Source organism: Carcharhinus amblyrhynchos, chromosome 22 (assembly GCF_965287045.1).
Source record: "Carcharhinus amblyrhynchos chromosome 22, sCarAmb.v2.hapA, whole genome shotgun sequence".
NCBI classification, from domain to species: Eukaryota; Metazoa; Chordata; class Chondrichthyes; order Carcharhiniformes; family Carcharhinidae; genus Carcharhinus; species Carcharhinus amblyrhynchos.
This window is the reverse complement of record NC_137345.1, coordinates 31,540,705-31,563,926: the sequence shown is the minus strand read 5'-3', so window position 1 is coordinate 31,563,926 and position 23,222 is coordinate 31,540,705. Positions and strand designations below refer to the sequence as shown.

The window sequence follows — 23,222 nt, the reverse complement described above, 5'->3', positions numbered from 1 at the left end:
GAATTATAATGAGTTTTCAAAAGAAGGGTACGCATCCAAAAAGTTAACCTGATCTTTCTCTTTCCATGTTGATTGACATGCTATGTATTTCATAAAACTATACAGCAGGGACAGGAGCTATTAACCCCATCATACCCATGGAAAGTCCTGTCTAATTAGCCCCACTTGTCTGCTCTTTACCCATAGCCCTACATGTATTTTTCAAATACATGTCCAATTTCGAGGGGGGGAGTTCTCCCATTCCACTGCCACGGGAATCGTAGTGCTTGGGGGGGGGGGGGGGGGGAGGGGAGGTGGTGTGGGGGTGGGTGGTTGGGCAGGGGGGGGTGGTTGTTGGGGAGGGGGAGGGTGGGTGGACCACACAAAGGTCCATTGAATTCGGGCAGAATTCTCCAGGTTTGGGGCAAACGCGGCCAGAGAATCCCATCTCTAGTGTTTTCTATGTTTTCCAGAAAACCAACATTTGATTTTTTTAATATATTCTTAACAACAGTAATAGAATGATAATTTCTGGCACTGGCTGTTACAAACATTCAAAAGAATCTCAGACTGGGCAGTTAGTCTGATCACTACATGTTGAAATTGAGATCAAAACTATAAATTATAGGGGTGGCATGGTGGCACAATGGTTAACACTGCTACCTCACAGTGACATGGACTTTGGTTTGATTTCCGGCTTAGGTCACTGTGCATGAGTCTGCACATTCTACCTGTGTCTGCGTGGGTTTCCTCTGGGTGCTCTGGTTTTCTCCCAAAATCTGAAAGACATGCTGGTAAGGTGCATTGACCGTGCTAAATTCACCCTCAGTGTACCCAAACAGGCGCTGGAGTGTTGCGACTAGAGGATTTTCACAGTAACTCCACTGCAGTGTTAACGTAGCCTACTCGTGATACTAATAAGTAAACTTTTAAAAACTTTAATATACTTATTTCCGTATTTATTTCCTACAAAATAGTAACAATAGGCCAGATTCTCTGACCTCGTTTACAGCCGAGATTCTCCTGTCCCACTGCTGTGAATGGAGATTTGGCTGAGTGCCAAATTCTCCGTCCTTGCAGGCAGCAGTGGCAGGACATGAATGGGCTACAGAATTCTGACCAATGAGTGTAGATCAGTAATGAGCAACCCAGGCTATTGAGTGGGCCATACAAGTGGCCCTCCTTCATCACAGTGGGTCACAAGATTGAAATTGGGTTTGTTTATCCTTGAATGAGATTAAATAGATGACGCAAATCCCAAATATTTCATAACAAGTCATAGAAAATTCTTAGCAATTCATATATTAATGAAGCTGCCATCAACTTCAAGTGGTTAAAAACGAAAAAAAAATCATTATACTTGATTGGATTCAGAGGGAGTGCACAGCTCTCACTGTCAATGTTGTATGCCATCATCTTGCACCTCACTTCACTTGCCCTTGCTTTACATGCATTTAAATTTAGTTATACCAGTAAGAGAAGAGTTATGCGGTTGGAAATCAGCAAAATGTGGCAACTCAGGATGTTGGCAATCGCCTTCTGGGCTGCACTCAGAACCTGATGGTCCATATTGGCCTCCAGGCTGCAGTTTGAACAAAGAACAACAAACAACAAAGAACAAAGAACAACACAGCACGGGAAACAGGCCCTTCGGCCCAATGAGCCCGCGCCGCCATATTAACAATGCATTTTTCCTACACCTCCCTCGACCCGTGTCTATGCTTACATAAGAACATAAGAAATAGGAGCAGGAGTAGGCCATCTAGCCCTTCGAGCCTATCCCGCCATTCAATAAGATCATGGCTGATCTGTCGTGGCTCAGTTCCACCTTCCTGCCCTCTCCCCATAACCCTTAATCCCCTCTCTTATCAAAAACCCATCAACCCGCGTCTTAAAAATATTTAGCGAGGCAGCCTCCACCACTTCAACGGGCAGAGGTACCCCTATTGGAAACCAGATTCAGGGAAAATAATTTAGGGACAATTTGTTACATCAATCAGCCTAAGAGCACATCTTTGGGGTGTGGGAGGAAACTGGAGCACCCGGAGGAAACCCACTCAACCACAGGGAGAATGCGCAAATTCCCACAGACACTGGCCCAAATCCATGTATCTGCATAGCTAGCAGTGATAGTCACTGGGCTGTTGTGGTGCCCATCTGCTGGTCCAGTTTTAAGCATACACAAACGACGCGAAATACTAGGCCACTCTCAAAACATCTAAGAACAGCCCACGCACGACCCACCGTGTGCATGCACCTCGTTAGACAACAAGGTGGACCGACACACCTGTGGAGTAAAAGAGACAAAACATCAACACATGTAGCATTAGATTTCGTATCGTCACGAGGCTCTGACCGTTATTTAAAACCGTCTCCTATAACCCTCCATCCCTGTTTCGCTCATGTGCCTGTCTAAGTAAACCTTAAACAAGTCCAGCATGCCTGCCTCCACCACCTTACTTGGCAGTGCATTCCATACCCCCACGACCCTCTGTGTGAAAAACCTCCCTCGAGCAACCAAATTATACTTCTCCCCCCTCACCCTAAGCTTGTGACCTCTCGTGATATTTGCCTCCAATCTAGGAAAAAGCCTGCCATTGTTTACTCTATCTATACCCTTCATTATTTTATACACCTCTATCAGATCACCCCTTAATCTCCGTCTTTCTAAGGAAAAGAGCCCCAGTTTACCCAATCTTTCCTCATAACCCAGTCCTTCCATACCAGGCAGCATCCTGGTAAACCTCCTCTGCACTCTCTCCAGGGTCTCCACGTCCTTCCGGTAGTAAGGTGACCAGAACTTGATGCAGTACTCCAAATGCGGTCTAACCAACGTTCTGTACAACTGTAGCATTAGACACCAGCTCTTATACTCTATACCCCTTCCTATAAAGGCTAGCATTCCATAAGCTTTCTTCGCAACCTTCTCCACCTGTGTTGCCACCTTCAGAGACTTGTGCACTTGCACTCCCAGGTCCCTCTGCATTTCTATACTCTTAATTGGTCTACCCTTTATCATGTAACTCCTCCCTGCATTATTCCTTCCAAAATGCATCACCTCACATTTATCAGGATTAAATTCCATCTGCCATTTATCTGCCCAATATACCAGCCTATCTATATCCTGCTGTGTCACCTGACACTCCTCCTCGCTATCCGCCAATCCTGCCATCTTTGTGTCATCTGCAAACTTGCTGATCACACCACATACGCCCTCTTCCAAGTCATTTATGCCTACTACTGGTGTAAATACATGTACCAGGAACATTTTGTGGCTAAGTAACTCAACCAAAAGCTACAATGATCTCCAGTTCATCATTAATTCCCCTCTCACACAGGTTTCAAATAATTACCCATTCCAGCTCCTGCAAAACCAGTGAAACCAGATGACTCGCAAGATAATGATTTATAAATAACTTCAAAAGACAAAAGCAGCGAACATATCCATGGGAAATTAGGTTTTATAGTTGACGTTAGAGTAAATTTAATCTGTGTCCTTTGTTGTGAGCAGAGATCCTGATCCAATTTATGCGGATCAAATTGAAATATAAATCAAAATGGACTGAAAGGTTTTCACTATATTCTGAATGACTGATGTTAGAGTATATAACATATTCCCTGTAAACTGCAAGGATCATGATACCCCAATTTAAATGACACCTTAGCACAGGCAGTTTGTCACCCATTGTGTGCTGCAGTGTTGTCAAAGTGCTGTTGTTCAGGTCTGTACAGCATCAATCAAAACCAGTTCCACTGGGCAGGACATGGCATTTGTATGCCTGACACTAAACTCATAAAACAATGGCCTAAACTCTACCACCTCACCCACCACAGAATTGGAGCGGGCGAGGGTCCAACAACATAAATCTTCTTTGACCTCGGGCAGGAATTTTTGGTCATGCCTGAGCGAGGACGTAAAATCCCACCTAATTTCTCAATGTGGAGCTCCCATGAACAGAAGTACTTTCAGAAGAGATCAAACATCCCCACCAACTCTTGGATGGCCCTGGCCCATGACTGACCAAAATGGAGAAGGCTCTTTTAGGAGGACACCAAGTATATTGAAAGAATTAATTGGGAATATGTGGAGGCAAAGTTGTGGCATCGTAGGGAGTGCACAAACCTCTAAACAGCCCAACTACCCAACATTTCAAGGACCAGAAGTTACAAAGTGTATGCATGCAGTCCAGCCCATCTCGCACACCAGCCTCCCATCCATTGACACTGTCTACCCTTCCCACTGCCTTGGAAAAGTAGCCAGTATAATCAAGGGCCCCACGCACACTGGACACACTCTCTTCCACCTTCTTCCGTCAGGAAAAATATACAAAAGTCTGAGACTCAAGAACAGCTTTTTCCCTGCTGCCATCAGACTTTTGATCTTTCTTTACATCCTAGCTATGACTGTGACACTACATTCTGCACCCTCTCCTTTTTCTATGTACGGTATGCTTTCATCAATACAGCGCGCAAGAAACAACACTTGTATTCTAATGCAGGTGTCAATATTAAATCAACTCAAATCAAATCCAGAATCTTTTAATGGAACACTGAACTTAGCAGCTATTTCAGAGCCCATGAAACCAGGGGGGAAGCAAATTATCCTTGATTCCAAAAAGAAGAATTCATGCTGCTGATTGTTGTTTTAGCAGGATGAGTATTCTGTTCAAACTATCCACTCTTCAGCATCCCTCATAGGGCAGAGAAGTGCAGGTTCTCAGAGTGAAGAGTGCTCATCTCTTCATTGCCTTGTTTGAGCAGAGGCCTTGTAACCTAGGGCTGTGTGTGAGTTACAGTGAAACCAGGACCCAGTATGACTTATCACTGAGCCATTCCACTGGAGTTTGATGAGAATTTTAGTTGGACATTAGAGAGCTGGCCGTGGAAAGTCAACCCCCAGATAATGATTTTTATTCAATGAAACTTTTCTCAATGTGTATTGATGTACAAAAGATTCTTGTGACAATATTTTGCATTTGTTTATGACCCTTACTTTACCTGATATATATTAATGATATAGATCTTGGTGTGCAAGCGACAAGTTCAAAGTTTACGGATTATGTAAAACTTGGAAGTACTGTAAATTGTGAAGAGGACAGTGTAGAGCTTCAAATGGCAAATTGGTGAACTGGGCAGATAGGTTAAAGATGCTGTTCAATGCAGAGATGCATGAGGTGATGCATTTTGTTGGTAAGAACCTGGAGAGATAATAAAACTTAAGGGGTAAAATTCTTAAGGAGGTGCAGGAACAGAAGGACCTAGGTGTATACATGCAGATCATTGAAGCTGGTAGGACAGATCAAGAGAGCAGTCAATAAAGCATACAATATTCTGGGCTTTATTAATGGGTCAGAGAGTACAACAGCGAGGAGTTTATGCTGAATCTATACAAGAAATTAGTTAGACCTCAGTTGGAACATTGTGTACAGTTTTGGGTGCCACACTATAGAAAAGATGTGAGTGCATTGGAGACAGTGCAGAAGAGGTTCACAAGAATGGTACCAGGGATAAGAAACTTCAGTTATGAGGATAGATTAGAGAGGTTAGAAGTGTTCTCCTTGGAGAAAAGAAGGCTTAGAGGAAATTTGATAGAGATGCTCAAAATCATGGGGGGGCTTGATAGAGTAGATAGGGAGAAACTGTTCCTTCCCGTAAAAGGATCAAGATGAGAGGGCACAGATTAAGGTGATTTGTAAAAGAAGCAAACATGACTTGAGAAAAAATTTCTTCACACAAGTGGTTCAGGTCTGGAATGCAGTGCCTGGAAGTGATGAAGGCAGCTTCAATCGATATGTTCAAGAGGGCATTTGATGATTATTTGAATACAAACAATGTACAGGGGTATGGGGTAAAAAAGAACAAAGAACAAAAACAGCCCGGGAAACTGGCCCTTCGGCCCAACGAGCCCGTGCTGCCATTTTAACATTACCAGTCCCCCCTCCACCCATGACCCTTATCTATTGCTTATGGCATTCCACATTGAGGGAAACTAATTTAGGTACAATTTATTACCTCCAATCAGCCTAATAGCACATCTTTGGGGTGTGGGAGGAAACCGGAGCACCTGGAGAAAACCCACGCAAGCACGGGGAGAATGCGCAAACTCCCACAGACGCTGGCCCAAATCCATGTGTCTGCACAGCAAACAGTGATAGTCACTGAGATGTCGTGTTGCCCAGCATCTGGTCCAGTTGAAGCACACACTAACGACATGAAGCACTCGGCTACTCTTGAACATTCAAGAGCAGCCCTAGTACGACCCATCGCGTGTATGCCCCTCGTTGGACAACAAGGTGGACTGACTTAAAACCTGTGAATTAAAAGAGAAAAACATTAGTATCATACCACATCCTTTTACATTACCAGGGACGTCCCAATGCTAATGAACCTTATTTAAAACAATCTCCTATATCCTCCCATCTCCGACCCACTCATGTGCCTGTCTAAGTTACTCTTAAACAACTCCAGCGTGCCTGCCTCCACCACCTTACTTGGCAGAGCATTCCATACCCCCACTACCCTCTGTGTGGAAAACCTCTCTCTAACATCCGTGTTATACCTCTCCCCCATCACCCTAAGCCCGTGGCCCCTCACACTGTGTGCCTCTAACATAGGAAATAGCTTACCTCTGTTTACTCTATCTATACCCTTCATAATCTTATATACCTCTATTAGATCCCCCCTCAGTCGCCATCTTTCAAGGGAAAACAGCCCCAATTTGTTCAATCTTTCCTTATAACCCAGTCCTTCCAGACCAGGCAACATCCTGGTAAACCTCCTCTGCACTCTCTCCAGAGTCTCCACGTCCTTCTGGTAGTAAGGCGATCAGAACTGGACGCAGTACTCTAAATGCGGCCTAACCAACGTTCTATACAACTGCAACATTAGACTCCAGCTCTTATACTCTATAACCCTTCCTATAAAGGCTAACATACCATAGGCTTTCTTCACAACCTTCTCCACTTGTACTGCCACCTTCAAAGACTTGTGCACTTGCACCCCCAGGTCCCGCTGTGTTTCTATACTCTTTATAGGCTATCCTATGATTCTGTGACATACAGCACAAGTTTTTAACAGGTAACTAGAATTCCTTTACATGGATGATTTTCTTACTTCTGAACAGGAAAAGAAGACCAACAACAATGTATCCAGTACGCAGAATCATCCTGATAAAGAAAATGCTTCCAGTCAATCTCCTCTTCAATCACCACTTAGTCCCATACATACTACACGGGCTTTTATAAGGTAAAGATGCTGTTTATTTATGGAGTGTTTTATTATGTGAATTGTATTATTATTTAAGTATGTGATGATATCTCAGTATTGTATCTGCTACAAAGTACAGATCATCCTTACCTTCCAAAGAAGATCTGTCTCATCCATTTCTTTCACAATTCAATATTCTAATTGATTTAATTTTAATAGTTTTTAAAGGCAGCACGGTGGCACAGTGGATAGCTCTGCTGTTTTGTAGGTCCAGTGATCAGGATTCAATTCTGGCTTCAGGTGACAGTCTATGTGGAGTTTGCACATTCTTTCTGTGTCTGTGTGGGTTTCCTTTGGGTGCTCCCACACTCCAACGATGTGCAGGTTAGGTTGATCGACAATGCTAATGGCCCAATAGTGTCAGGCCATTAACAGGGTAGGTGTGGATAGGATTTTGGTGGGATTGTTTTCAGTGTAAACTTGTTGGGCTGAATTATTTCCTTCTACACTGTAGATTCTGTGATTCTAACAGTAATTTGGCACATTAAAGAACTACGGATGCCAAAGAACCTTTAATTGTCTACACACTTCCACTAAAAAGCTTAAGTTGTTGTCAGATCAGACTGGACAATTAGACCACAATTTGAACTCTAAGACCATAAATATTGGGTTCTGAACACTAAGCTCTTTCTCATTAGAAAGGCAAACTAATCCTGTAGCTTAAATTCAAACCCTCTGAAGGGACCATTGTCCATTTGTTTGTTGCATATTCAATGCCCTGAACAAGTTATACTCTGTTTTTAAGGTCTAGCATTTTTATCAGTGCTCTGGGATCGCAATCCCACAAAACTACCCACTTTCATATGCAAAGGGTTTCTTTCACTCTGCAGTGTAGTTCTCCACCTTGTGGTCATTTTAAGAATGGTTGTAACTCATCACCAGCATCAGTGGTTGGCAACAGCGCAGGATTGGGAATTCCTGAGATTTCATAACTTTGCAACGGCCCTGTGGTGTTTGATGAATGCCATGTACTAATCTTGATTTGTATTACTTGCCTACACACAGCTTAGAGAAGCCAAAAGAGGTAAAAAGCCCAACAAGGCTGAAAACACAGCTGAGTTTGGATTGCCAACCGGAAGCAAAAAGCAGCACAACAGTTGCAAACGATTGTTCCAAATTTTGGACAAGAACAGAGTCCAAAGAAAGTGAAAGAGGAGAGCATGAGAAAACAGGACAGGAGCCCTTTCAGAGAGAGAGCAGCAAAACAGGAATGCAGGTAAGGCAATAGATTTGAAAGCTGATATAGAATAATAAAATTATAAAATGATTATAGCAACAGCAACTCACCTAGTCCCACTGCTCTGCCTTTCCCATATAACCCTATATTTTCTCTTCAGATAATTATCCAATTCTCCACTAAAGGCCTTGATTCTGCCTTCACCACACTCTCAGGCATTGTATTCCAGGTCCTAACCATTCATTGTGTAAAAATAGTTTTCCTTCATATCACCATCGCTTCTTTTGCAAGTTGACTTATGCTGGTGTCTTCTGGTTCTCGATCCTTCTGCCAGTGGCAATAGTCTCTCCCTTTCTGTCCTGTCCAGACTCCTTATGACTTCTGAATATCCCGATCAGCTTTCTGCTAATCTCTTCTTCTCCAAAGGGAACAGCCCAACTTCTCCAATCTATCTACGTTGCTCATCTTGGGGCCATTCTCCTGAATCTTTTCTGCACCTTTTCTAATGCTTTCACATCCTCAAGGTTCGTGCCCAGAACTAGTCACAATGGGCTGAATTTTCCAATCACACTTGCCCCCAAGGCCATAATTCAAGGTCAACAGACATTTGCATCATTTGCCCCCACTGGCTATGATTCCTGTGATAAGCGGGATGGGAAAATTCTGATCAATACCCCAGTTGAGGCTGAACTAATGTTGTACACATATTTGTCCTAATTCCCTTGTCATTGCAAATTGAATTGTATTTTGGAGTTAGCAAAGAGATGGCTGAAAGGATAGCTCTGTCCACAAGGTACGTTGGCTTTGTAACTCTAAGAAAGGAATATTTTTAAAAAAATTATGTCCCTGTTTATAAAGCTTTATTAACTTCTTTCTCAACCTGCCCTGCTACATTTAATAATTGATGCACATATTTGCTCTTGCACCTTCTTTAGAATTGTACTCTTTAAATGGGGTACAATTGATTTAATTTTGATTTGATTTATTATTGTCACATGTATTAGTATACTGTGAAAAGTATTGTTTCTTGCACGCTATACAGATAAAGCGTCCCGTACATAGAGAAGGAAAAGAGAGAGTGCAGGATACACAGAAAATAGTGTTACAATCAGGGTAGGACATAGACAAAGATGAACTTAATGCAAGATAGGTCCATTCAAATGTCTGATGGCAGCAGGGAAGAAGCTATTTTTGAGTCAGTTGGCACGTGATCTGACTTCTGTATCTCTTTCCTGACGGAAGAAGAGTATGTCCAGGGTGCGTGGGATCCTTGACTATGCTGGCTGCTTTGCTGAGGCAGTGCCTCTCCTTGTTCTTCCCACTAAAATGAATATAAGGTACTTTTCAGCATCTTATATTCAATTTCATTTGTCAGTTGCCTACCCGTTCCACCAACCTGTCCCTGTCCTCTTGGTGTCACGATTCCCCTCACAGCTTCCAAACTTTCAAAGTTATATGTCACTGTTTAGTTCCAGAAACTAAACATTATCCTGGTTGCCATAGTATCTTGCCTGCTCCTGTCAATAATTCTGATTATATAATTAAGTAAAGTCCCAAGAGCTTGTGATAATGGTACAAATGGACATTAATAACCCCATAATCTCTTCTTCCAATTTCCTGGTGGATATTTCATTCTCAATTGACACCAATAGAAGTAGTCTGCCTGGCCATTGGGCTGATTGAGTTTGTGGCACACAGCAGAATATAATATCATAGAATCATAGAAACCCTACAGTGCAGAAAGAGGCCATTTGGCCCATCGAGTCTGCACCGACCACAATTCTATCCAGGCCCTACCCTCCCATCCCTACATATTTACCCACTAATCCCTCTAACCTAAGCATCTCAGGACACTAAGGGGCAATTTTAGCATGACCAATCAACCTAACCCGCACATCTTTGGACTGTGGAAGGAAACTGAAGCACCCGGAGGAAACGAGGAGGATGTGCAAACTCCACACAGACAGTGACCCAAGCCGGGAATTGAACCCAGGTCCCTGGAGCTCTGAAGCAGCAGTGCTAACCACTGTGCTACCATACCACCCACCACTGCGCTGTCGTGCCACCCCATTTTTGCCCACAAAATAACATTTCAAAGATAATTAGCTGTTTGTAATACCTTTTGAGCCATTTCTAAGAGATGCAGTAAAATGTAATATAAATTCAAGTTCTTTCTCACAGATATGATTATAAGACCATAAGACATAGGAACAGAATTAGACCACCCAGCCCATTGAGTCTGCTCTGTCATTCAATCATGGCTGATTTTTTTTCTCATCCCCATTCTCCTGCCTTTTTCCCATAACTCCTGATCCCCTTATTAATTAAGAACCTATCTATCTCTGTCTTAAAGACACTCAATGATTTGGCCTCCACAGCCTTCTTCGGCAAAGAGTTCCACAGATTCTCTCTCTGGCTGAAGAAATTCCTCTTCATCTCTGTTTTAAAGGATCGCCCCCTTAGCCTGAGGTTGTGCCCTCTTGGTTCTAGTCTTTCCTACAAGTGGAAACATCCTCTCCATGTCCACTCTATCGAGGCCTCACCTATACTGTAAGTTTCAATAAGATCCCCCCCCATCCTTCTAAACTCCAATGACGACAAAATCAGAGTCCTCAACCGTTCCCCATATGGCAAGCTTTTCATTCCAGGGATCATTCTTATGAACCTCCTTTGGACTTCCCAAGGCCAGCACATCCTCCCTTAGATATGGGGCCCAAAATTGCTCATAATACTCCAAATGGAGTCTGACCAGAGCCTTATACAGCCTCAGACGTACATCCCTGCTCTTGTATTCTAGCTCTCTCAACATGAATGCTAACGTTGCATTTGCCTTCCTAACTGCTGACTGATCCTGCACGTTAACCTTAAGAGAATCTTGAACAATGACTTCCAAGTCCCTTTGTGTTCCTGATTTCCTAAGCATTTTCCCATTTAGAAAAATACTCTATGCCTCCATTCCTCCTTCCAAAGTGCATAACCTCACACTTTTCCACATTGTATTCCATCTGCCACTTCTTTGCCCACTCTCCTAACCTATCCAAGTCCTTCTGCAGCTGCCCCTGCTTCCTCAGTACTACCTGTCCCTCTCCATATCTTTGTATCAGCTGCAAACTTGGCAACAGTGTCTTGAGTTCCTTCCTCCAAATCGTTAATGTATATTGTGAAAAGTTGTGGTCGCAGCACTGGCCTCTGAGGCATACCACAAGTCATCGGCTGCCACCCTGAGAAAGACCCCCTTATCCCCACTCTCTGCCTTCTGCCAGTCATTTGGCTTTTGTGACTGGAGGTCAGTGTTTGTGCCAATGTTGGTTAAACCTCTGTCCCCTCACTGAACTGGAAGGATGGAATTCTATCCTCTTACTCCAAAATATTTACTTGCATAAAGGAACAGGCCTGCTGTATGGTAGAGATATTCATGGTAAGAAGTCTGACAACACCAGGTTTAAGTCCAACCAATTTATGTGATAGTAAACTCACAAGCTTTCAGGGTTTGCCCCTTCGTCAGGTGAATGGAGAGTTCTGGTCTCTGTCTGAGGCCAGAACTCTCCATTCACCTGACGAAGGGGCAAACCCTGAAAGCTTGTGAATCTACTATCAAATAAATTGGTTAGACTTAAACCTGGTGTTGTCAGACTTCTTACTGCATTTACTCCAGTCCAACGCCGGCACCTCCACATCTGAGATATTCATGACCTGTTTGCTATTATTCTGTGGACCCCATTCAGTTCTTTAAGAACCTTTAAGTTCTGCAGAAATACGTAGGCTGGAAAGTTACGGCTGTTCTCTGGCAGGATTTTTCCATCCTGCTGCAGTGAATTGAAATTAGGCTGGGTGCCAAATTCTTGACCTCGCTGCGGTAGGAATGTGGCTTGAACGGCTGGTAAGGTCACGTCCATAATCTCCTTCTATCCGCATCACCCACCAGGCCACATGGCAACCAGCCGAACAGAAACAAGACAGACCCAATTGTTATCGTTCAGTTGACCAGGAAACTGTGACTGTGTTTATCCTTCAGTTCAGAACAACACTCCTCTTGGGATTTTATCCAACTGGAACCTTTCGGTAATAAAGTCAGGGAACAGAAACATACAATGTCAACGGGATAACTTTTCATTTCAGGTTGTGAAAAGAACGTCTGCCACAGTCACAGAGGTACAGAACCAGAGACAGGAAAGTAATGCTGGTGGTCCCAGTACAAATGATGGATCCTTTCGCCGCTTCTCCCCAAGGGCTACATCATTTAGAGTAAGTTGAACGATGATATTGTGGTGATATGGTCAGTTTAGTAGCTGCCAACATCAACAGCGAAACTGGCATCTCTCCAAGACACCATAAACTAAAGCGCAAAGTTAGTTATGTAAACAGAGCAAAGCTGCAAGATTACAGTGATGTGCCCCACTTCAATAAGCGATGATAATCTAGGAACAGATACATTGATATATAACAACAGAGTGATGCAGTTTTTTAAAAAAAGTTGGCACTGTTTTGGCAAGGAAATGAAGTATGCAAAATGCTTTTAAATTATCCCCCAAAATTTCTTGTACTACATTTTTATGTGGAACTTGTCTCACAATGGCTTCTCTATGGCTTTACAACATTATAATTGAATGTGGTGAGCGATCACTGTGATGAGTTAAACAGACCTATAGTTTCTTATTGCCATGGGCCTCCAGTTTGCTAATTTACATAGTAATGAGTTTCAGTGTATTGTAGATTGAGTACAAGTAAAAACAGTTAATGATCCCATTGATTAACTGCTGACAAATATCCCCTGACAAACTACAGCCAGCAACTGTACGGTGAATATATTTGCCCTAGTGTAAGCACCCAATGTATGGGCTGCTTGAGGGGCTCAGAAATCAGGAAAATTAGTTTTTTTTTCTGTGAATCAGCCCCTTATGCATCCTGTTTTTCCATAACTACAATAAAAAGACAATCTTAATGACATGTTTGACCCTTCAAAAAATCTGCTGCTCTCCCAATCTAACATCACAACAACCTTCTTGACCAGTGAATCCATAGCTCTCTGCTTAATAATGACAACCCCCCAACCACCCACACACATCCCCAGCAATCATCTCGACACAAATAAATACAGTGGAATAACTCTCATGTGCTGTACTTATAAATATGGCGAAATTTTCTAACTAGGCACAGATAATTTAGAGGGGAATCATTTGTTTTGTGTTATACTAATCTCAGACTAGAACTGTGGTGGGAGATCAGTGGATAGGCTAAAGAAACAGTAGGATTTCCCCCAACTTAAATAGAAAAGGCTGGAAAATCTCAGCAGGTCTGACTGCATCTGTGGAGAAAGAATAGAGCCAAAGATTCAAGTCTGGATGACCCTCCGTCAGAGCTTTGTCAGGGCTTTTCCCAACCCTTCACTGAAGGAGAATAAAAGAATCCTATGGAAATTCCATGCGAACATTTTATGGACAGTTCCACTTGGAATTGCTTGGATTATGGAAGGCTTAACTGTTCAGTCCGATGGTCTGATTTGAATACCTTGAGGGTTTGATGGTCAGGAAGGAAATTCAAAGTTGTCTTCCTGATAATGTCACCCATGGTTATTTACTGATTTCAGCAGATCAATGTAATGGGGAGTATGTTTGACAACCACAAATTGTACAGTTCTATTAAAGGCAGCAAGCCTGTTGAATGTGAATGAGCTTTTCTAAGGCTTATTGTCCATGGCAGTCTGTCGCATGGTTGCTAATTGGAGGAGATGAGGAGCCAGTTAAAAAAGGAAAACACTGTAAAAGCCAACACGTGTGAATATTAACACAAATGTTTTATTTTGAAGATTACAAATCCAGAGGTGAAAACACAATCACTCCAAAGAAGGTGAGTATACTGAAGTGTCATTAATATAACATAAGAAAATGCAATGAATTAAGGATCTAGTAATGAAGATTCTGATGTTTTACTATTTGAATTTTGCAAACAGTGCTAGTCTAAGAATACCATCCAAGTCTCCTTCAAAGATTGATGGCATACTTGAGAAATATGCAAAGGCAATCCAGGTCAGTGACAGAGTGACTTGTGATATATGTATCTGTATATCTATGTATCCGGGTGGTATGGTGGCACAAAGGTTAGCACTGCTTCCTCACAGCGCCAGGGACACGGGTTCAATTCTGGACAAGGGTCACTATCAGCATGGAGTTTACATATCCTCCCCCAGCTATGTGGGTTTCCTCTGGTTGTTCTGGTTTCCCCTTACACTACAAAAAGTTGCGGGTTAGGTTGATTGGCCATGCTAAATTGCCCCTTAGTGTTAGGAAGACTAGCAAGGTAAATACTTGGGGTTATGGGGTCTGGGTGGGATTGTTGTTGGTCCAGTGGGCTGAATTGCCTCCTTTTGCACTGTAGAGGTTTTATGATTCAATAACTTTCAAAGAAAAATGCATAAAACATGTAAGTGAGGCTAAGAATGTTTAGGACTGCATTTTGAATTTGAGGCATATTATTGGATTTTATTGAATGTTTTCTTTTCAGAGAAGTGATAGCACCAAGTCAAAGAAATCTCCTTCTAATTATTTGACCCGGCCATTAGAGGGCATTGCAAGCAAACGATGTGTATTTGAGAAGGATGACCAAGATGTCAGTCCTCGACACCTTGCAAGCAGAAAGGTAAAGTGGGGTTTTATTCTGACTTGGATTGGGAGATGCCTGGATGTTGCTGATAACCACATTCACGCACTTGCATATAACAGGAATGGCTATTGCAATGTGATTAAAGAAATGAGTTGACCCTTGATACTAACATTAAAATTTTATCTCCATTATATTTACATGGATTTAGATTTGACTGTATAATAAGTATGTTTGAGTTTTAGCTCCCTATTTTCCTTAGACGATACTGTAAGGCAGACCTGACATTCACAACTCTAAAAAGGGTTGACAGATAACATTTTCATTCTTCCAACTTCCATTCTTTTTTGGATTTCCCATCAAGACTTTACGCCTCTGCATTTTCCCCTTTACGCAGTTGACCAAAAGTGGTCGCCTTGCCAAACCTACTTTTCCAAAGTCATTGATCAATCCATCCTGAATTCTGAACTCAGGGACAATTTGGGTTATTTCACAAAATTCAGCTTTATTTCTCTTTGGAGTTCTGTATACATGGATCCTTCTTAAAATAAAGAGCAGCAGAACTATATATTTCATGACTAATCTTAATGTCCTCAAAATGAACATCTTCAGGTGAATTTTTCCATTTCACTTGCCATGGGATTGGTAGCAGGTGAGAGGCGGACCATGGAAAGGTCTGTTGAGCTTGTGTGGGGTTTTTGGGTTTCAGGGCGAGCATGACTGGAAAATCCCACCCCTTGCATATATACAGAGCCCTTTACACAGAAAATATTCCAAATACTAGGCAGAGGCAATGGCCTAGGGGTTATCACTAGACTATTAATCCAGAAACTCCGCTTATGATCTGGGGAGCCAGCTACCAATCCCACCATTGCAGAAACCTTGGTGTCCTCGTGCATCAGTCACTGAAATTAAGCGAGCAGATATAGCAGGCAGTAAAAAAAGACAAATGATATGTTGACTTTTATCGTTAGAGGATTTGAGTCTCGGGATAGGGATGTTTTGCTGAAATTGTATAGGGCATTGAAAAGGCCACACCTGGAATATTGTGTGCAGTTTTTGTGTCCTTATCTGAGGAAGGATGTCCTTGTTATAAAGGGAGTTCAGCAAAGGTTTACCAGGCTGATTCCTGGGATGGCAGGTCCATCATAGATTGGTTAGGATTATATTCACTGGAGTTTAGAAGAGTGAGAAGGGATCTCATAGAAACTTATACAATTCTAACAGGATTAGACAAGGTAGATTCAGAAAAAGTGTTCCCAATGGTGGCGGAGTCCAGAACTAGGGGTTTGAGGATAATAGGTAAACCTTTTAGGACTGAGGTGAGGAAAAATTTCTTCATTCAAAGGATGATGAATGTGTTGAATTCACTACCACAGAATGTAGTTGAGGCCAAAACATTGTCTGATTTCCAGAAGATTCTAGGGGCTAAAGGGATCAAGGGATATGGGGGGAAAAGAGGGGATCAGAATATTGAACTTGATGATCAGCCACGATCAAAATAAATGGCAGAGCAGGCTCGAAGGGTGAATGGCCTACTCCTCCTTCTGGTTTCTATGTTTCTACACCAGGTAAATCCTCCGTTAGCTTAAAAATTGAGGCTTGGTGCTAAACATCCATTAATTGTCTACCTAAGGGCCTCAACTGGGGCAATGGTGGGTCCAAGGCCTTGTACATCTCAATGTAAAATCGTTGCATGTTTGGTGCAGGTGTGAACCCAGAGGAAATCCCTTCCATTCAATTCCACCTTTCCCTCCCAACCCCCACATAAAAACCTGGCAAGAGAGCAAGACGTTCTGGCCCTATTTTCTCACCATTCAGGAAAAGTATCAATTTATTCTTCTTGGATTGGTTAACCACATATTTCCTCACATTGATCTCCATTTTTCATTGTTTTGCTATCATTGAAACTGTCCATGTTTCTTTGCAACTTTGCATTCACATCTGAATTACTTGCTGCCCTTTCCAATGTAGTGCCATGCAGGCATCCTGCAGAGTTCTATGGTAGAGAATGTTCCAGAGGATGGGAGACCACGAAGGGATATGAACATGAATATTTGAAGTATTGTTGGACTGGGAATGTCAACGTAGGTCAGCAAAGCACAGGGCTGAGAAGCAGGTGGGATATGCTCAAGTCAGGGGGACAATGTTCAGGAGAGCATTGGTATATTTGAATATGGGACAGTGGCAAAAGTACAAATGAGAGTTTCACAGTGTCTGGAGTTAAGCAAGGACAAAGGTGGCAATAGTATGCATCTTCTAAAGATGAATTTGATAAAAATACAAATATTATGTGGTTATGGGTGGAGTATTTGATTATGATTACACTGGCAACACTTGTAGTACATCTGACCTCTTCATTGCAGCCTTTTGTTGTTTAGTTTGGTGGGCACTTCGCTCAAAATCATGGTGAGATGGGGGAGGGTGGCAAGCAAAATGACCTATTGTTGTCATGCATCAGTCCTGTTCCTGGGATGGACCAGCAAATTGTTTCATAAATTATATTGAAATGATAGCAAAAAAATGAGTCTATGCTGTTGTTAGGAGCCTCTCCCCACCTTCAGCCCCATCAACATAACCTTTTATTCATTTCTCACTTGTACTTACATAAATTTCCCATAAATACAAAATGAACCTTAAGTGCAAATCAGATGCCACAAATATAAATGGAGGCACCAAAATGTTGTAGTAAAAATCTTAGCATGCCAGGGAATAAAACAAGAATTGATGTACTCAATTATTGTGAATCCATAGCTGTGGATATACAGGTTTACCAGGCTCATTCCAGGGATGGTGGGACTGATGTTTGAGGAGAGATTGACTAGGTTAGGATTGTTTTCACTGAAGTTCAGATGAAGGAGGGGGGGATCTAATAGAGACTTATAAAATTCTCTGGACTAGACAGGGTAGATGCAGGGAGGATGTTCCCGTTGGTGGGAAATCCAAAACCAGCCTGAGGATTCAGGGAAGACCATGTACAGTGGAGGTGAGGAGACATTTCTTCACCCAAAGAGTGATGAGCCTGTGGAATTCATTATCACAGGAAGTAGTTGATGCCAAAACAGTGAATGTATTCAAGAGGCAGCTGAATATAGCACTTGGGGTGAATGGGATCAAAGGTTATGGGGGAAAAGCAGGATTAGGCCACTGAGTTGGATAATTAGCTATGATCGTAATGAATGATGGAGCAGGCCCGAAGGGCCAAATGGCCTCCTATTGCCTCTATTTTCTATGTTTCTATGATATAATTAGTTTGCAAATCAAACACCCGACTGACTCAAGCATTTTTTGGCTGCTAGGTACAGTACAAAATCCAGATTAGATTAATAGGACTGAGGGTGCTAATTGATTATTCGCCTGTCAGAATGACAACTTTGTATCAAGCCACTTGGTGGCAGAGATGTAAAGCATGATCAATCAACATGCAACTTCTGCTACTAGCTAACCCACAGTGGTCTGGCTGAAAGGTTTATGTGTGTGGGGGAGGGATCAAGAGTCAAAGACAGACTGCTCTGCCTCTTGGTTGTTCGCAGTGCAGACTCCGCATTTTATGCTTAAAAAAAAGGCATGTAACTGTAGCTAATGTGAGGAATGAGCATGTGCTTGTATGGAGGTCATCTGAGGGAGCAGAGACTGAAGAGGTACTGATGCCAAGTGTAATATAGGATGAACCTGGAGGGATGTCTTCACCTTAATAAGAAATGTAGAAGACAATGGCATTGATTTTCTATTAGTTCGGACTCAATGTTGATAGGGAAAAGAAAGACTTACATTTATAATGTGCCTTTACATGGCCTGACAAATATTCCAAAACACTTAGTAGTCAATTAAGTACTTTTGAAATGTTGTTATTGTTGTAATGTCAGACTTAATTTGTTATATAGTGAATCTGTACAGCAAGATCCCACTAACAGTCATGTGAGAATGCTCAGTTTATCTGTTTTAATAATGTTGGCTGAGAAATAAATAACAGTACTGTGGGATCTTTTAGGTTCTCTTGAGGAAAACAGACTAAACCTCAGTTTAGCATCCTATTCAAAAGATGACATCTCCAACAGTATAGCACTACCTCAATATTGGACTGAGGCTTCAGCCTAGGTTTTGTGCTCAAGTCTCTGTGATGGGAATTAAACCCACAGCTTTCTAACTTGGAGACAAGTGTTACTCTGAGCCAGACCTGGAGAAAATCACAAGGACATCTTGAAATAGATTATCAACAGTTGTCTTAACCCTGCTGACTAGTATTATATTCAAGCCAATATAAGTGAAAGTCTTTGGTGATGGCAGCAAATGTCCAAAGTTTTGGAGACGATAGTAAAGATCCTTGGGTGGAATATAAAAAGAATGCTGATTTGCTACTTTCCATTTTACATTAATGCCCAAGATTAAATTCATACTATTGGATACTTATAATTTCCTTTATAATCTATTATTACTGGAAACCTAAGAGAATATTAATATGTTGCTATGTTTGTTTCTTTAATAGCATTTATGCATGCATACTGGAACTATTTACTGAAAGAGTTTCCAGTCTAACTTGAATAGATAATTAATATCATTTAAACAGATGCTAAAACAATTTCTTGCACCCTGTCTCACAAAGCACCATATTCACTAAACCAAAATTCCTATTTCGACAGTTAAGTAGAGTATGCTGTTACGTACAACACGTTGCATGTTACACTATACAGGTCTGTTATGGCTCTGCATCACAGGATTGCTTTGCAATGGAAAGCAAGGAGCATGAAGTGTAACTGAAGGACAGACTCAGAAGTGGAATGGTTGTTGAAGCCACTTAGTGTGATCACCCTCAGGAACTTTTAAATTGATAAAAATACCAAATAATAAAAATAAACTAAATGACCATCGGTGGAAAATAAAAGATGTCACATTGGAAATGTAATGTGATTTCATCTGAAGTGCGACATGACTGTAGCATCATGTGTTTCACCTACTGTTTCCTTTAATTTTAAAGCTTGATCTCTGTTACACTGTTTGTGTAAAAACCTCATGCACATGCGAAGTTGAGTAGTCACGGGCCGATCACGCTTGCCAAATTCATGTGGAGAAGCAATCACAATTACACTTGACTTTCATAAGTAAGAAAATGTTTCTTTTGAAAAGTGTCACATTAACTGAAAAGTTCCAGATATCAGTGCTCACTCTAAGCAGCTTCTAGTAGGATACATAAATTGGTACCATTGCATCTAATATCTACCATTATCTATAACGATAGGGCACAATAGGCCTTTATGTGGGGGTTGCAGTTCGCATCAACCAATGGCTCCATAGAACTCAAGAATACAGAAAAACATTTGGATGTAAGGTAGTAATCCTGGGGCCATTCATTGATTTCTCCATTTTATATTTTTCCATTCAAGTGATGTTGGGCTGTGAAAGTTCTACATTTTGTCCTTTTATTAAAGCTCAAGTATAGATTGCCAAAAGTAGAAAGAAAAAAAATGAGAAGATATTTTCACTGATCCTCTGTAACATAAATCTGGGGAATCAGAGCCAATGGTGTCACTTAAGTTGTCCATCAAATTTATTCAGATCATTCTACATTGCAATAGATTCTTACAGTGTGCAATGCAATGCAACCATTGTAACATTAACCTAAGAATTAGTGCTGCCTGAATTTCAGGCCAAACTAATGAATGATAACTTAAAACACAGAAAGACAAATTAGAAGAGATTGGAATAGATTGGACAGTGAAAGATGCTAGTAGAAAAAAAAATGTAAGCCATAAGAAAAAGCTGAGGAAATGCAAAGGAAGAAGATAAAACAAAATATTTTGGAGAATACAGAAAACCAAAGCCTCGAATGGATAATTCAGAAGGATGGACCAACCAAACTCAGTGGGATATTAAAACAGGTTCCATGGAGAAGGTAACAAACATGAGTCAAAAAAGGTATTATAATAAAACAATTTCTTATAATAGATAATTAAAGTATTTCAGTTATTTTAATGGCTGTTTGAGTTATGTCAGATGTTTCACAAAAGTCCAATAATTACATGCTGTTATTATTATTGTTCTGCTACATTTTTTGCTAATTTGTGTTTTTCATGCTTTAGTTATTATTTCTAATGTTTTAGGTTTATTTGTTCTTCATAACATTTTAAATACATCAAAGCTTCCCATTCCATTAAATGGGCAAGACACTCGAGGCCTTTAAGTTCTTACAGGAATATTTTCATTGATACTTTATGTTAAGCTGATGGGGAGTACATACGTTTGACGGCTTCTTTCCCTTTCATTTGTTGTCCATTTTCTATTTAATGGCACTTTTTCTATGAAGTGTTCCTCCTGCAGGCTATATGCAAGCACTGGTGAAACCTGGACAATGAGAGAAGCTGACATTGTATTAAACTTGCACTTGTTATTTGGAATTGTAATGTTCCCCTCTGGAGCTATTTGGTTGTTTTGCTGTGGGCCATTTTCTATTTGCAAATATTTTCTGCTATTCCTTTCTTAACTATCCTCACTTATGAATTAGGTCATTGTAGCTTCAAGGTGCATTCAACAAGTGGATTACAATGGTGACAATGTTTCATGATAACCCAGTGATATGAAAGGTGCTTTATAAGAACATAAGAACATAAGAAATAGGAGCAGGAGTAGGCCAACTAGCCCTTTGAGCCTGCCCCGCCATTCAATAAGATCATGGCTGATCTGTCTTGGCTCAGTTCCACATTCCCGCCCTCTCCCCATAACCCTTAATCCCCTCTCTTATCAAAAACCCATCAACCCGCGTCTTAAAAATATTTAGCGAGGCAGCCTCCACCACTTCAACGGGCAGAGAATTCCAGAGATTCACCACCCTTTGAGTGAAGAAGTTCCTCCTCAACTCCGTTCTAAACCGCCCCCCCTTTATCTTGAGGCTGTGCCCCCTAGTCCTACTATCCTTTCTGAGCGGGAAGAGTCTCTCCACCTCTATCCCATCCATCCCATTCATCATCTTATACGTCTCAATGAGATCTCCCCTCATTCTTCGAAACTCTAACAAGCACAAGCCTAATTTATTCAGCCTCTCCTCATGTAAATTAATTTTTTTTTCCAAAAATTCCTAGTGCGCAAATGCTTGCAGTGCAGTGGCTGAATTACCCCACTTTGTTCTCCATTTTTCCATAGATAGGGAAAATAATCTATCTTCAAAGCTAATTTCTTTATTTCTCTCAAGTCTTGCTTCCAGCTGCCACTTTTCACCTTTTGATGGTTTTACCTTTTTTAAACTTCCTTCATTTATCAACATTCTTAGCTTTACGATATGGACAGCACAGTGGCACAATGAGCGTCACACTGGTTAGCACTGCTGCCTCACAGCGTCAGGGGCTCATGCTTGGGTCATCATCTGTGTGGAGTTTGCTCATTCTCACTGCATCTGCTTGGGTTTCCTCCGGGTGTTCCGGTTTCCTCCCACATGACAAAGGTATGCGGGTTATGTTGATTGGCCATGCTAAATTGCCTCTTAGTGTCAGGGAGTTATTAAGGTCATGGGGATAGGGCCTTGGTGGGATTGTGGACGGTGCAGACTCGATGGGCTGCACTGTAGCAATTCTATGATTACCTTTGGCTTCAAGGAGAACTGTCACATCTCATCCACCACTAAAGCGGCTTCTTTTAAGCTTGATTTCCATTTTACAATAAATGGGCTATAACATAGAACTCATTCTTCGAGAACATCCAATTTATTACTCTATGAAATAACACCTCAGGATACCATTGCCTGCTGCCACTGTGTCACCCAGAGTTCTCACACATTTTTGCCCACTGAATAGAAAGACTAAACAAAACTTTTCCATTGAATTTTTAAGGTAAGTAATTGGCTGTGATTTAGGCTGTCTTCAAATTGTGAAAGGTCTATATGCATGCAAGTTTATTCTTTCTCCTATGCTGTATACTGATTATTGTTTTAATATCTGTTCCAGCATTGCTATAGCATTTATCATACCCTGATATCCTCCTCCCTTGCTTCTCTTTTGTATAGTTCCCTATATCTGACCGTGTGTGTTTTTATTCAATGTTTAGGAAAAACAACTTCAAACCTACAATTGTTTCCCTTTTCCTTTTGCACTGTCCTCTTTGGACACTTCTAAGGATATATCTTTATCTTGTTTTCCTTTAATATGTTCTTTGGCACCATTGCCTGCAGACGTGGAGTCATCTTCGAAACATATATTAATGATTGTACCATTCCACA

At 41.4% G+C, this 23,222-nt stretch overlaps 1 protein-coding gene across 3 annotated transcripts in view; it reads left to right on the top strand.

Annotated features, from left to right (window-relative positions):
* lad1 (ladinin) overlaps nucleotides 1-23,222 on the top strand; it is a 139,655-nt gene that overhangs the window by 83,368 nt on the left and 33,065 nt on the right. For all 3 annotated transcript variants that reach the window (XM_080210094.1, XM_080210093.1, XM_080210095.1), the window contains 6 exons: nucleotides 7,103-7,224; nucleotides 8,251-8,461; nucleotides 12,542-12,667; nucleotides 14,229-14,269; nucleotides 14,373-14,448; nucleotides 14,924-15,058. In XM_080210094.1, the coding sequence (XP_080066220.1) occupies nucleotides 7,103-7,224; nucleotides 8,251-8,461; nucleotides 12,542-12,667; nucleotides 14,229-14,269; nucleotides 14,373-14,448; nucleotides 14,924-15,058 (711 nt within the window). The remainder of the gene's footprint in view (nucleotides 1-7,102; nucleotides 7,225-8,250; nucleotides 8,462-12,541; nucleotides 12,668-14,228; nucleotides 14,270-14,372; nucleotides 14,449-14,923; nucleotides 15,059-23,222) is intronic.